The sequence below is a fragment of the Notamacropus eugenii genome, chromosome 4 (genome assembly GCF_028372415.1).
Source record: "Notamacropus eugenii isolate mMacEug1 chromosome 4, mMacEug1.pri_v2, whole genome shotgun sequence".
NCBI lineage: Eukaryota > Metazoa > Chordata > Mammalia > Diprotodontia > Macropodidae > Notamacropus > Notamacropus eugenii.
The window spans coordinates 50,362,360-50,377,533 of record NC_092875.1 but is presented as its reverse complement, the minus strand read 5'-3'; the positions used below and the strand labels follow the sequence as shown (position 1 = coordinate 50,377,533).

General features: G+C 42.2%; 1 protein-coding gene across 4 annotated transcripts in view; it reads right to left on the bottom strand.

The window, feature by feature from the left end:
• Positions 1 to 4,700: 4,700 nt before the first annotated feature.
• Positions 4,701 to 15,174, bottom strand: part of GOLGA3 (golgin A3) — a 41,794-nt gene continuing 31,320 nt past the window's right edge. For all 4 annotated transcript variants that reach the window (XM_072600799.1, XM_072600801.1, XM_072600797.1 and 1 more), the window contains 5 exons: positions 14,209 to 14,341; positions 13,855 to 13,977; positions 12,797 to 12,961; positions 11,810 to 11,970; positions 4,701 to 6,715 (listed from right to left, as the gene is read on the bottom strand). In XM_072600799.1, coding sequence (XP_072456900.1) covers positions 6,523 to 6,715; positions 11,810 to 11,970; positions 12,797 to 12,961; positions 13,855 to 13,977; positions 14,209 to 14,341 — 775 coding nt within the window. In that variant the 3' untranslated portion in view covers positions 4,701 to 6,522. The remainder of the gene's footprint in view (positions 6,716 to 11,809; positions 11,971 to 12,796; positions 12,962 to 13,854; positions 13,978 to 14,208; positions 14,342 to 15,174) is intronic.

The following is a 15,174-nucleotide window of genomic DNA, read 5'->3' as shown; positions in this document are numbered from 1 at the left end:
AATAATAAACACAGAAGGGAGAATGCAGGAGAGGGGGGTGGTGGTGATCAAAGTGTCAGAAGCAGATGAAATCTGAGAAAAGTCCATTGAAACAATTGGAGGCATGCTAAGAGGAAATAGAATTTGCCAGTTAGGTCCTTTCCTGATGGCCCAAGTTACTAGGGTGCCCCCTTCCCCCATTACTTTGTGTGTAGATGGGGATGCTGAAGAAAAACGATAACTCAACTACTAAGGCTAGAGGGCTCAGGCCTGAAGAGCATTTTTTTAAATGTAAAAAGTTTCTATATTAGTAATTTTGTACAAGACTCCAAAGAAATGAAAGAAAATGAAAAATAGCATTCTTTAGTCTATATTCAGTTGATACCAGTTATTTCTCTGGAGGTGGATAATGTGTTTCATCATTGGTCCTTTGGGATTGTCTTGGATAGTTGTGTTGCTAAGAATAGCTAAGTCATTCATAGTTCTTCATGAAACAATGCTGCTGTTACTGCGTACAACGTTCTCCTGGTTCTATTATTTTCATTTCGCATCAGTTCATGTAAGTCTTTCCAGGTTTTTCTGAAATCATCCTGCTTGTCATTTCTTATAGCACAATAATATTTCATTCCAGTCATATACCACAGCTTCTTTAGCCATTCCCCAATTGATGGGCATCCCTTTGATGTCCAATTTTTAACCACCACAAAAAGAGCTGCTAGAAATTTTTGTACAAATAGGTCCTTTACCCCTTTTTTGGATGTCTTTAGGATACAGACCCAGCAGTAGTACTACTGAGTCAAAGGGTATACATATTCCTTTAAGTCCCAAGTTGCTCTCCAGAACAGTTGGATCAGTTCACAACTCCACCAATAATTCTTAGTGTCCCATCTTTTCCACATCCCCTCCAACATCCAACATTTTCCTTTTTTGTCATATTAGGATGGTATTAATTTAAGTATTAAGTATTTAATAACTGACTGGGTGAGGGTGGGATAGAGGAAAAGGAATGAATGTACACCAGGAACAATTTAAATTTAATATGCATTATTAACATTTCCTCTATCTTAGGCTTAAACAAGCAAAACCTGGAATTAAAACTTATGTCAATTTCCAGGGTATAAAAGCTTACGTTGAAAGTTTAACAATGGTTCAAACTAGCCCCGACACATTCCTAATACAGGAAACCTCAAGTAAACCATAAAGCACCATATACGTTCTTATTATAGGTGAAACTAAATTAATATGAACATTATGTGCAGCCCTGAAAAAGAAAAGAATTCACATCCATCAGCCTGAGGAGTGGGGAGTGGGGAATTGTCATTCCCACCTGCTTTGCCTTAGTGATAGGGAGCTGGGAGAAATAGAAAAAAATAAATTCTGAATCATACACAAATAAATGCAGGCATTAGTTTGGTCCTAAGATCTTACTGATTTGGGGAAATTCCCTATGGATGCTGAGAGGTTAAGTGACTTGCCCAGTCATACAGCTAGTATGCGGCACTCGGATCTTGAAATTGGGTCTTCTTGACTCCAGGTCAACTATACCATGCTACTTCTCATACACGATAAATGACAGACAGATGAATGGTTAGAGATAGATGGATAAATAAATCGATAGACAAACATAGACAGATGGATGGACAGACAGCTTTCTTCCACGCTGCTTCCCTGAATCACTACCCAGTGGCCAGTCACTAGAAGAGCTCTGTACCTAAGGGACAGCTCTGGTTACTAATTTTCCAGGGTGAACTGAACTCACTGTTCAGTGTGTGAGGAATTGTTTTTCTGGACTCTTTCTTCCCTTCTTGCAACTATCATACAGATCAGCCAAGATGTTCAGTCTTTCCTGTGAACTGGGTTCTGCGAGAGCTCAACAAAGGCCATAACGTAGGAAACCACTATCCATTTTCCTTCTCAGCAACAGTATAATTCTAACTTCCACTCTTGGCTGGAGAACTGAAGATTGGCAGTATTTAGTCAGGGAACCATATGTTGATGTTTGGGGTGCTTGGGACCCCAAAATACCAACACTCTGGTTCCTGTCCAAATGAATTAGACTCAAACCTTCTTTCAGCCAAAGAAAAACAGTTTAAGATCCACCATATTGGGTTGACTCTTAAGAAGCCTCACCATGTGTGATGCTTATATTGACAAGTGGGCCAGGTAGAATCTGAGCTAGATTCAATCTGAGCTCATGGTTTAATCCTTGATGCAAAGTCATGGAATCTGAGTTGGAAGGGGCTCCTGATGACACCTGCACTAAACTCTTTACTATCAAGTGTAAACTCGACAACATTCAGAAGAGGGAGTCACCCAACCTCTACTGGACTACCTCCGGGGCGGACTGATTGTTCCTCAAGGGAACTCATTCCCCTTCCGGAAGGTTCTATTCTTAATAGGATTCTGGGTAACTTCAACCTGATGCTCCTACTTCTGTTACCCTGGATGTGTTCAGTGATACTCCTGGTAACTGATGTTCCCGTTAACTAATTCCCTGGTTACTTGTAAAGTCTTACTGTCTTGTTTTTGTTTGTTTTCATACATAGTTATGAGTGTCAAAGGGGCTACAGACAAAAGAAATGAGAACAAAATTGTTTTACATCAGTCATTTAAATGGAACAGAAAAAATTAGACTGAAAAGCACTTCGAAAATGGACAGAATGACAGCAAAACTTACTGAAATCAAAGAATTTCCATAGAGTAACATTTTTTTATGAATGGGGGAAAACACACCTCAATAAAAGAGACAAATTGTACTTAAATATAATAATGAATCCCCCCAAAAATAAATATGAAACCCTTTACCAAAAATAGTTTATTGCACAAAACTTAGGAATTCCTATGCACACTTAAACCTTTTTTAATTAACATGCTGTGTAAAATAATCATTCGTTGTACATGGTGTCACATTTTCCTCAAATTATTCCACCAGAGAGCCCCAACCTGATGAACAAATTTGTATGTATGAATAATTTCTTTGCATGTACGTGAAGCTTATTTTGATTAACTATTGAATATTTGATAACTGAAAACCATTCAGAATATTGGAGCTCCCCTGTATTGCGATCTTTGGGCCCATGCTGTGGGAACCACAGTTGAGGTGAGGCCATGGTATAACAAAGTGCTTCTGTTACCTCTACTCACAAACCTGCCATGGAAAAGGAAGGTATGAGATCCTTGGGTCTACACCCAATTCCATGCCACATGGGTTCAGATTAATGTGAGACTCTAGGAAATCTCTTTTTAATAACTGGATGGTTTCACCCCATGACATCTATCCAAGACATTTTCTAGTACTCTTTAGTGTCCATACACATCCACACCAGATCTACAGGTCTGTAATTTGATTTGCTATTGCTTTTACAGGGAAACATCACTGGTATAGAAGATGGATACTGTCAGATGGACACAAACCACTGCTATACTTATCAGTATGCACCTTGGGGCATCTCCCTTTACACTTTGGACCTAAATCTGTACCAAACATATTAACAGCCACTTTCACATCCTATGACAAGATAAAAATCAGCTGTCACACCCTCCAGAGGGAAAAATGTTTTTATGAATCTATAAGATCCACAGTATTTCTTGGAGATGTTGTGTACCAAAGGAACGACAACCAGGTTGCACAAAACATCTTGGAACAAATTGGAAGACTAAGTAACAATTTCACGGAGTATAAACTTCCCCTTCAGTACTGAACACCATGTTCCTTATTGACTTCTACAAGTATGTTGCAAGTTAAGTCTTTGCTTTACAAAGGAATTATCCCTGCTTTCTTTCCATATGTTGACTCAGGAGTCAGTTTCAAAACTACGGTTTTGAAGAAACAGCAGATTCCCTAGCCCTTTCTTCACTAGACCCTGGCTGGGGGAGGTAGGACAGGGAGACAGCTACAGGAAGTAGAGTCCCTTGCAGACAAAGAAACCCTCAGCGAATCCAAAGTAGGCAACCTGGAGATTATCTTGTAGGTTATGGAGGCACCAGTTTTCCTCTTTAAATGTGACTTCCTGGGGAAGTCCAATGACAGTGTCTAAGTGGACACTGAGAGGCCTTGGATTTATTTCCCCACCCAAGGATGTCCCAGGTACCAGGGGAGAAAAGGAAGGGAAAAATAAGGGGCTGACATTTAGCAGCTGGGAGGGGAGGAAAGAAAGGGAAGCCAAACACAGTCTTGAGCCTCCCTTACCCCACCCCCATCCCACCTGAGCCTAGAGAATCATGTTGAGAGCTGAAACACTTGACCCTGTGAATTCTCTCTGAGCCAGAAGGGAGGGGATCAGCTAGGGCTTTGGGACAAATGTATTGCAAAGAGAGTCAAGAAAATCACCCTGTTTCTCAGGGCAGGAGGGGGAGTGAGAGAAGGAATGAATGCAAGAAATAACCAAGAGCAGAAATAAAAGGATGAAATAAAACAGAAGAAGTCTGACTTCCCTGACAACTAACCAAGCTTCTCTTCCTTTGTGGGAAAGTGACCCCTGAATGTGCCCTGCTAGGGAGCACCCCACATGTAACCTGGGGGAGAAACCAGCAGGAAAGGTGAGACACATGCTAGCATCACACAAGACCAGCAAGGGGGACACTGTGCCTGCATCTGTTGGGAAGGATGATTTTCCAGTATGGCAGCAAGAATCATCCCCAACAAATGACACTTCTTTAGAAATGGCAACACTTGATGGGAGTATCTCTTTCAGCATCACTAAGTATATTTAACATTAATGTTATTTTAACCTTATCAACTAACGATAAGGTATTTTTATTTCCTCTTGCAACACAGTTTAGGAGGCAGTTTTAAGAACACCAGAAATGGCTTAAGAATACCATACTGTTTTCCCATGAGGGCAATTAAGCTTCTGTCATACACAGAGAAAACATTAGCATATCTGGACTGATCATTAACACTTCATAACATCATTTTCAGGCCAGTTATCCTGCAGAACGGGCATCTGAGGGCTCTTTCCATGGATTATTCCCCCCTTCCCCTAAAGCTTACAAACACAAAAATCTCCCACTAACGCATTTTTTTCCCTAGATTTTTCTCTGCAAATTAAACAAAACAAAACCCAAAGTTCACAAACTGCTAGCCCCCTGATCCATCATTCTGATGGTGTTTAGTTTGGGTAGAATGACGTGAGGAGTTGAAGTGTGGATTATCTAGGGTGGCCAACTTGTAAATCAATGTATTCTAGGTTTCAAGAGCACCCAGCAAATAGAAGACAACGAGAAGTCTGCACTGATACTGGTCTCTTAATTTTTTCCACTCATCTGCATCAGAAACAATGATTCCTACACAGGAAAGAGACTAAAAGAGAACCTTTTTTTGGTAACTCTAGCTAACATGCTCATAAAGTCCAGTCTGCAGGAGTGTGTTTCTCTCAATGGCTACACTGGCTTCAGCTGGCTGGGGTGACTCTCACCTGATGTCAGTTTCAAGTCTAAACCGCAGGCTGTCACAGCCAAAGGTGGGAGGAGAGATTCTTGTTATCCTATTTCTGAGCAGCCTGCCAGGGGCAGATGGATCCAGGAACCTAAGCCAGAGGCTAGCCAAACTATAGTATCCTACCCTACCCGTCACCAATCTTTGTCCATCTCTCCTTTTCCTTTCCCTCCCTCCCTTCTATGCAATCCCTCATCCTCCCAGGTTTTTTCCTCTGCTTTAGTGGGACCCCAGGTCCTTCTGGACCCGGTGGTGATAGGTCCCCTAACCCCCACTTAGGAATGTGGCACTTCAGCTAGCATGAAAGAGAAGCTCTGTGCGCTTTGCAAACAGCTGAGTTGAAAGGTGATTAAAAAAAAAACCCAAACCCTTTCATATAGGCATTTTTGTGTTTGAAAGGTATAGTAAATAAAATAATTATTTTTCTAAAAGCCTTACCTGTACTGGTCAGCTTCCCTAAATACTCTATATACAAGAATTTCTAACAGCAGACGTAAACATGGCAACAAGACAGAAGAACAAAGAAGACAATCCAAGTAATTTTTAAATTATATAAAGGTATTTTGTAACAATTATGTAATTTTTTTTTTTTTTTTACTATTTATAGACATCCAACTATAGGATGTATTAAAGTAAAAGGTGCAAATAAGTGTTTTCTTCTCTGCAGGAAAATAAAGTTTTCCACCAAGCTGAGAAGGAAAGTGAGACATGGAACAAGAACTCCCCAGGCCAGATGACTCCACTGATGGCTACAATTCTGAAATCTCCTTCTTGACAGGGTTCCCAAGAGGATCATTCAGAATTCTGTCCTGGCATCCCATTCTTCAAAACTGACCCAGACTCCTGTTCAGAAATATCCGAGACAAGACCCCATCTGAGACTGTGTTACTTTGGTAGGAAGCAGGATCATGTCAAAGGAACCATGAACTAAGTATGGCCCAGGAATAGGTTACTTCTTGAGTCCTTTGCCATCACTCTCTTGTACCCTCACAGGCAAAAGGAGAACTCAAAACGGCAACTCAAAGAAAAACATCAAGTACAGTCAAATAAATAAGGTGAGAAAACAATGATCCTTCACACATTTATAGCCAAGAAGGGACCCAGGGTCACTGTTCCAATCCTGGCTGGTTGTGGGCAGAGGAGTTCTGTTCCTTCCGGTCAGTGCTGGAAGAGGCAGTAGGAGAGCAGGTAACTGAGAGGTCCGTGAAGTGACTCTCCATCTGAGTCCACGAAGACATGGATTCATGTACTGTGATCGTGTGCTCTTCCATTTGACGCTGAAGACTATCCATTTCTTGCCTTTTAAGAAAAGGAAATAGGTCAAAGGAATAAGTATGTATCAAAAGAAGGCAATCTAGGAATATTAGAAAGAGATATAATAATTTTCTATCACAACATTTAATCCTCTTTAAGAACTGGATGTGGCTGAAAATAAACTTGGGTTCTCAACCTCCCATAACATAAATTTGAACCAGACCATATAGTTAACCACTTTAAAAAAAAAAACACAGTTAGATGAAAATGAAATAATACATTAATATTTTATCTGCTGAAAAAAGGAATATGATATGATTATATATAAACCCCCCACAACACCCCTCCCTTCCACAAATAACCAAAATAAAAAGAAAAACAGCAGAGATAAAATAGCTGAGTAAGCATGATATACAGAAGTGTGACATTTTGAGCTGATACAAATATTCAAAGGAAACATCCTAAGGGATCAGAGGTGATCTATTAACAGACAACAGACAAACAATACATAAATCACAAAAAATCTCTTGAAAACTACGCAGAAAACTCTTGGGCTGTGAGCACCTCAGCTTCCACACGTGCTAACCACCCCTGAACAACAATCCTCCTAAAAACAAATACCCTTAGGGGCTGTCAGCTAACTTCTGTCTAAAGACCTGGTGGGATAGAGAACTGACCACGTCTCGAAGGCACCCATTCCCGTCTGGGTCAGCTTGAATTGTGGTGACTTTGCTAATTCCCTTCATTGTTTGGGATTCTGCCACATGGGACTCATCTCTCTTCCATGTGATGGTCTTTCAAATACTTGAAAACAGTCATAATTCCCACAAATATTCTTTTTACCAGGCTAATCATGACCTATACCTTCTCCAGATCAGGTGGCAGGGTCCGAAGACCCTTGACCACTGTGACTGCACTTTCTAACTTACCAATGACCTTCATACTAGCATGTGGATGCACACTGACTGGGACAAGGTACAGAGGGATGACTGGCTTTCTAGGCCTGGGCACTTTCTTTTCTTATTGCAGCAAAGACTGCTGTAGCTCTCTTGGCTGTGATATTACACTACGGACTCATCTGGAGCTTGGAGTGCCCTAAAAGCCCAGATTTTTTCAAGTAAATCACTGTCTAATCATACTTCAAGTATAGTTTATTACTAAGTTAATTTTTTTGATCCTCAGTTATTTTATACCTAGTAAATAATTTCATACTCCAACGAGACCAAAGAAGAAGAAAAGGATTGATAAATGCAAAAATATTTATGGCAGCACTTTTTGCCATAGCAAAGAACTGGAGGCCGGAGGTGTGTCCATCAATTGCAGAATGGCCAAAAAAATTATGGTACATGAATGTAAAAGAATATTACTACACAGTATAGAATTATCAAAGAGAAATCTAGGAAGACATATGAGCTGAATGACTAATCAATGACTCCAAAAGACTGGTAATGAAGCAAGCCTCCATTATCTTGGTAGAGACTATCAGTACAGAATCAAACTATCTTAAGAGACGACCAATGTGTTATCAGAGATGAGCAATGTGTTATCGTCCCTCCCACACACCCCCTGCCATTATATTTTATTTTTATTTTCTATTTATATTTTATTTTATTATACATTAAAGGGGGGCAGATTTCATTTTCTTGGGGGAGGACTATGAGGAAGATGAATACTTGGGAAGAGTAATGAGAAGATACTGATGCAAAGTTAAAAAAACATTAAAAAATATACAGAAAAGAACAGAACCAAGTTCAGAAAGTGGACATGGACAAACAAGGCTATATGGGACACACAGATTAAATATACACTTTAAAATTATCCAAAGTATATATAATACAGATTCATGACTTCATATAAAATCTTTTTACTATATTTTTTTGTTAATGTTGACAGACAGTCATATTTGTTGATGCTTGTCAAGTTTATAATAAAAGAGGACAAAAAAGAATTTCATCTTATTAGATTCGACCTCATAGTTTTGGCCTGTAAGATCTTTTGGAATCCTGGCTATTATAACTGCTGGTTGTTTTTGAAAAGCATTCCGTCTCTGCCTATACCTAAGTCACTGACAAAAACTTTAGATCAAGGTCACTTCCAGACCCCTACTGCACTGTTACAGACCACTTTCCAAGCTGATACAGAATGATGAATGACTACTCTTTGGGTCTGGTCCTTCATCTCATTCTAAACCCATCTGACGGTATTACCTTCTAGCCCAAATTGCTCTTATTTTGGATAAGAACAGCATGTGAAACTTGGTTCAAATTATCTGCTAAAATCTAGGTCAATAATAACTGTAGCATTCCCCTTACTGAGCAATTTAATGACCTCTGATGTTAATTTAAATGGGAAGATATTTCCTAATCATTAATAGCCCCATGGGACCTGCTTAAATCACATGGAAGCCTAAGTCACATGTGGTGGGAGGAGCTTACTGAATGGGTGGAACAGGAAGGGTGGGGCAGAACTGAGAGGAAGGGAGTGAGAGCACTTAGGGTGGAGAGAGAGAGGACACAAGCTGGGGGCGACAGGGGTGGGGAGAGAGAGGGCAGGAAAGCTTGGGAATGGCTTGCTTCATCCCCTGCAATGATAATGTGTATTGACTTCTTGGCTACTACGATGGATATGCCTTTCTGATTTTGGGATTTGGCTTTCTGGTGTCTGAATAAATGTTTTGGTTCTGCCTTCTATATTTAGCGACTGTTATACATTGTGATTCCAAACTATACCGGCATATTCAGTCACCTTCGGTGCTGCGAATGTTGCCTGGACAATACATTTGGCATCACCAACAAAAACCACAGGGCATACAATCTCCACTTGGAGGCAGAAAGGATTTACAGGAAGAAATGGATATTCCAGGATGGGATGATTTTCAATATTCCTCCCTTGCAAGGAAATGGGCTAAAAGGGCTGGACTCTGTAAAAACTGGGAAGCGAGGTTACAGGAGGGGGAACCTAGAGAATTGGAAAGGTTGTTGGCAATGAACACCAATAAGACCAGGGAAAGAGCTGGCAGGGGTATATGGGAGAGGTTGGATTTTATTAACAGTTTACCACACTATGTTTGAAAGCAGAGACAAGCTGCTTAAGGAAAAAAATTCATATGGAAAAAGAGTTAGCTAGTTTGCATGGGAATTCTTAGCATTCAGACTCTCCTTTAAAAGAGGAAGCTGGGAGGTCTCAGGTGGAAGAAAAAGCTGCTCATTTAGCTAAGAAGAAGTAGGAGGCTGGCAAAAGAAGTGTGTATACAGCCTTGGTACAGACTCAGCCTAGTTGTCATGACAACAAGATATGAGTTGGAAAATGAAATAATGTTGCAAGGAGAAACTTCTAAGGTCAAAGCTTACCCTGCAGCAGGGCAAAAGCAGGACAACAGCTTGAGCAGGGTACACAGTGCTTAGGGAGATAACTGAGGATTTTACTCAGCAAGAGGTCACAAATATTTTGAGTCTGTTCACCCAAAGGCTGGGAGAATCATTAATATTCTAGATGTGAGAACCAGTGATGAAGGAGCTGGAGAAGTATCAACAACAGATGGTGTGGATTGCTTTAAATTTATAGGTATCAGTCAGAATTCCTTTGTACAATAAGCTTTTAGAGATTACAATATGCAGGGAGGTAACACCACGACTAATCTGCTGGCTTTGGCTGCTGTAGGCAGTATCCTGGTGTGGAGACAGACCCTGGTATTCACTTTGGGACTGAAGTTAAAGGAGGAGGTCGTGAAGACTGCCATAATGATTGGAAAGGCACATGCATATCATGATATCCTCTCTGTAGTTTCCCATAAGAATCTAAGAGTGAAGATAGCTCCTCCTGCTTACAAGCACCTAGTTTTGACTCTAGTAATTGGGGAAACAGGGTACCCTCTTTTGGAGGTACTGCACAAGATTTCAGTTAAGTGACTTAGGGGACTGGGGAAAGGACAAATTTCCCCCAGAGAAAAGAGTAAATAGCCAGTGGATTTAAAGTCTGGAAAGACTGACAAGGAAAGAATTGTTCACTGCTCTACTGGAAGCAGGGGTAGATTTTGGAAGCATAGATGGTATAAAAACTGATGAACTATACAGAATGTACCAAGAAAAGGGGCTTGATACTAGACAGAATAGAGGAGTGAGAACGGCCCCTACAGATCCTCCTGAAACATTGTATCCAATTCATCACACCTTCAGGGAGAACAGGAAATTGGCCAAGGCCCTGACCAAAATAAAGAAATACACAGACGGGATTACAGACCCCACATTAATTTGACCATATACTGGAAAAACAGATCAAATATTGCAGATGAAGAAAGCAGTGCCAGTGAGGGAGAGGATGACCCAGATGGCTCTACCTCTGGCTGCTGATTCCCAAAGCCTCTCCCCTGGAGGCAGAGGCCAGCTGCTCCCACATGGCTTGGCTCTGCTTGGTCCTGCCTTCACTCAGGCTCTTCCCCTTGCCTGGAAGCCCTTCCCTGCAATCTCTGCTCAGTAGAATCCAAAACTCCTCTGAGGAGGGTCCAGCTCAGCCTCCCTTCTTCTGGATCTCTATTATGATATGTCTTATTACTAAACTAGATTGTAAGACTCTCTTAAGTTGTGAGTATCACCTATTCTGGATCCTGGGTGCACACACAGTATGTATTCACTCCATAAAGGATGGATGAGTAGAAAAACCAAAACCAATTAAAGCTGTCCCACTCTGACCAGGGCTGCCCTGGGAGGGGAGGTCTCCTGGCAGGGGTTAGAGCAGGCCTGGACAACCCTTGGGCCCTGGGGCTGTAAGCACTGTGCCAAAGGACTTCCTCTACATGCAAGGGATGTTTTCCTCTACATTTTTTACTGGTGGAGCCTGAAATCCTTTAGCAGGCAGCAAGTGGCCATGAGCCACAGGTTGTGCAGGCCTAGGTTAGAGGCTCACCCTGTGCTGGGGATCTGTGCAAGGGGAGTCTTGTTCAGGTGGAAGTTGGAAGAAAGAGTCCCTGGGTGAACCTGTTCAACTCAGAAACTTTTGTCATCCTATGAGACGCAGCAGAATGGAATGGAGATATGGGAAAGGAGGAGGTTTTAAGCTGGCAGAACCATTTGTTGGATACATGGAAACATTTTTCCAACAGATTCCATTTTCTTTACTAAATGATAAACAAAAAGGTCCTACTTCAGTTGCTGGAGACAGCTGTTCAGGTTCTTGAGTGGCTCTTTGCTCACAGTGGGTGGGGGCTTGAGCAGCTCCTCTAGAAGGGAGGCAGGGACAGGGCAGTCTGGAATTTTAACGGGAGTCACAGGGTTGGAATTGGTCTCTCCCTTCAGTTCCTTCCTCTGAAAAACAAATGTGTTGTTAGTGCCTATGTTTCATAGACAGAGAGAGATTGCAGGGGGGTGGGGGGAGGAAGAGAGGAACAATGAAGATACAGATGTGCAAACCCAAGCTTTCTAATTCGGCATAATGTTACCCAGTTATTGCTACCAGGGCCCCAAAATTCAGTAAGTACAATGCCCAGGTTTTGATGCCCCCACCCAAGTAATAGCTAGCATTTATACGGTATTTTAAGGTTTGCAAAGCACTTTACATACGGTAACTCATAATGATTATGTTCATCACTTGTAAAACTTGTGATCTTCAATATAACTCTCCTGAGATATGAACCAGAATATAATAAAGAGTTTTCCATGAAAGACTTCTGGCATCATAAGGAACTGTTACGTATCCAGCAAGTTGTCAGATTTCACCATTATTTTACTGTTACGCTTACTTCAGAAGGGTGAATTTTAGCAATTCACCTCAAATTTATAAAGGTCTTCTGAAGACAAAGCAGGAAGAGCCCATACAGAGTGGGCCTCAGGTGTGCTGTGACCCTAAGCCAATGATGACTGGGACCTGTGGCCTCTCAGTAGTTATTCAGGAGCAGCTTTCTGGGTTGGGTGCCACTCACACCATTCTCCTGAGCAGGAGAGGGTCCAGAATCTGCCACCTGCTGTGGCCCTAAGGATCTTCCCATCACAAAGCCCCTTCCACATGTGACATTAACTCACTACAAACTGGCAGCTCCAAAGGGGACATGAGTCTGCTGGCCACGGCCCAGCAGCATGAGCACGTGGCCAGTCCTGGGTGGGGAGAGGGGGAGTTCAGGCCAGGGGCTGCTACCTTCCTCATCTTGTCATGCTTCAGGTCCAGCTGTAGCTGCTGGTTTTGCTGGAGCAGGGTCTTCATGCTGTTCTTCAGCTCTGTCACCTTAGCCTGAAGGGTGAATTTGTCTTTCTGGGTCATTGCAAGATCTTCCCTAGTCATATCCAGCTCGGTTTTAATATTCTGGAGAGAGAAGTGAGAGTTTTTTTCAGCCCCTCTGGAAAATCAGAAGCTCAACGATTCCCAGAGGGCTAAGGAAGGCCCCACTTTCCCGGGTGAGTATTCTCTCCTACAGGCCTCTCCCTGATTCCTGGGGCTGAGAAGGGGAGGTGACATTGGTCTTAGTCTGGATTCCCAGGCCTGGTCCCTGTTTAGTAGGCCAAGGGGCTGCCTAAAGGAAAGGAAGAGGACTTTCCCCTCCATGGATATCCCTGCATGGCTTTGTCAGGGAGAACTCTCTGAGGACCGCCTGCTATAGTAACAGAACTTCTGCAGGTCACTGAATGAATCCTATCAGCAGCAGGAATAATGATGATGAGATTTCATTGGTATGGAGAACATGGCTGTGATTACAATCACTTTATCAAGGCAGGGTAGGCAGTTCTTCTACAGTGGCAAGCCTTGGCAAGCTGCCAGAGCTCAGAGCAAAGCCGGCAGGTGCCAGGACTTCTGATGAGACCACTCTGCCAACATCTCTCTGAAATAATGAACCTAATTCCCCAATACTCATTTTAAAAGAAGAAAAATGGTCCCAGGGAAAACAGCATGAGGCCAATATCCCTCATTCTGATTGGCACTCAAGTTCCTGGGCCAGCTATGAGCAGAAGTTAGGCTATTCCCATGAAATAAAAGTTTACTTTTACCTCTGCCTGAGAGAAAAGCCATTTATTTAGAGGTGAGCAATCTGAGTAGTTGCAGGTTCCTTTTCCCTTTCACAGGGACAATCCTGAATAATTGCAAAGAATGAGGACAATTCTGACAGAGAGCCTTATCAGGCATGTGCCTGAGACTGCTAGGGGCCATTGTCGTTTTCCAACTAGAAAACATAATCTCCTGAAGAGGTCTTAGCCAGTTACCTGCAGTGCCAGTTGGATTCCTTCCAATTCCTTTTGACTGTGCTGCTCAGTCAGATCCAGCTGCTGCTTCAGGGCTTGGATTTCTCTCTCTTTCTGACTTATCTCCCATTTGAGATCTTCAACCTAATGGAAGAGAACCAAGGCAGAACATTGTTGCAAAATAGTTCACTAATCCATTAGAAAGGACGTATTCTTAAGGAAAGTGTTATATGTGTGTGGTGTGAATGATATCTTATCCCATTTTGAAAAAGTCAATAGTCTTCTATCAATTCATCTAACTGTTTAACAAGATCAGCCAAATCAAGAGCCTGCTGCTTCTGGCTATCTGATGATGTAGCCCTTTCAGGTCTTTACCTCTTGGTTTTCAACAGGCTGTTTGTCCAGCTGTTCATCCAGCTGTTTCTGCAGAAGCTGCAGCTGAGCCCGAGCTTCTGCCAACTCCTGCTGGAACTGGGACACTTCTTGGCAGTGTTTTCCCTCCTGCGCCCTAGGGAGAAACACAAGGGCAAGAATAAGATTTCTGTGCTGATCTGTGCCTCTTTTTGGCTGCAAAAGTCTCTAAGTCCAGTCTAGAAGTGATGGCATTTGTCACTGTATAATGCATCTTTGTGAAGGTCATATACATAAGACATACAACAATGTTACCAGATCACTGGGGATTTATGAGCATACAGACTCCAAGAAAGAGGTAAGCAAAGATATCTGATAATGAGATGTTTGTGATGAGCTTGTCTGATGATCTTGACCAGGTGCTGTCTGGTCACAGATGCCAGCTCTGTTTTAAGGGTGATTTACTACACCCTTGTTAGTTACCATCAAATGCATTCCTTGGTGGCAGAAACTCTGCCTATCCATAACATCAGCTAGAGAGTTGCCCTAGAAAGTAGGCCAAATGGAATCTGAGATGCTCCTCCTGATCCTACCCAATAGCCAAGTGCTGGAGACAGATGAAGTCCAAGAGTAAACTTCGTCAAACCAGCAAAGTCTGCATTGGTAACGACCCAGATTTGAAAAGACACTATACTCTGTGCCTCTGGCTTCCAGACCTCAGGAGATACTGAGATGTATTAACAATAATACTATGAATGGCTAACATTCACTAAGTGCCTACTGTGTGCCAGGTATTATGCCAACCACTTTTACGATGATTATCTCATTTGATCCTCACAACAACCCTGTTGGAGTAGGTGCCATCCTCATCCCCATCTTAGAGTTAAGAAAGCTGAAGTAGACAGAGGGTGAGGGCTTTGCCCATTAAGTGCCCAAGGCCAGACTTCAACGTGAGTCTTCCTGATTCGAGGCATGGCTCGGCTAGGCAAT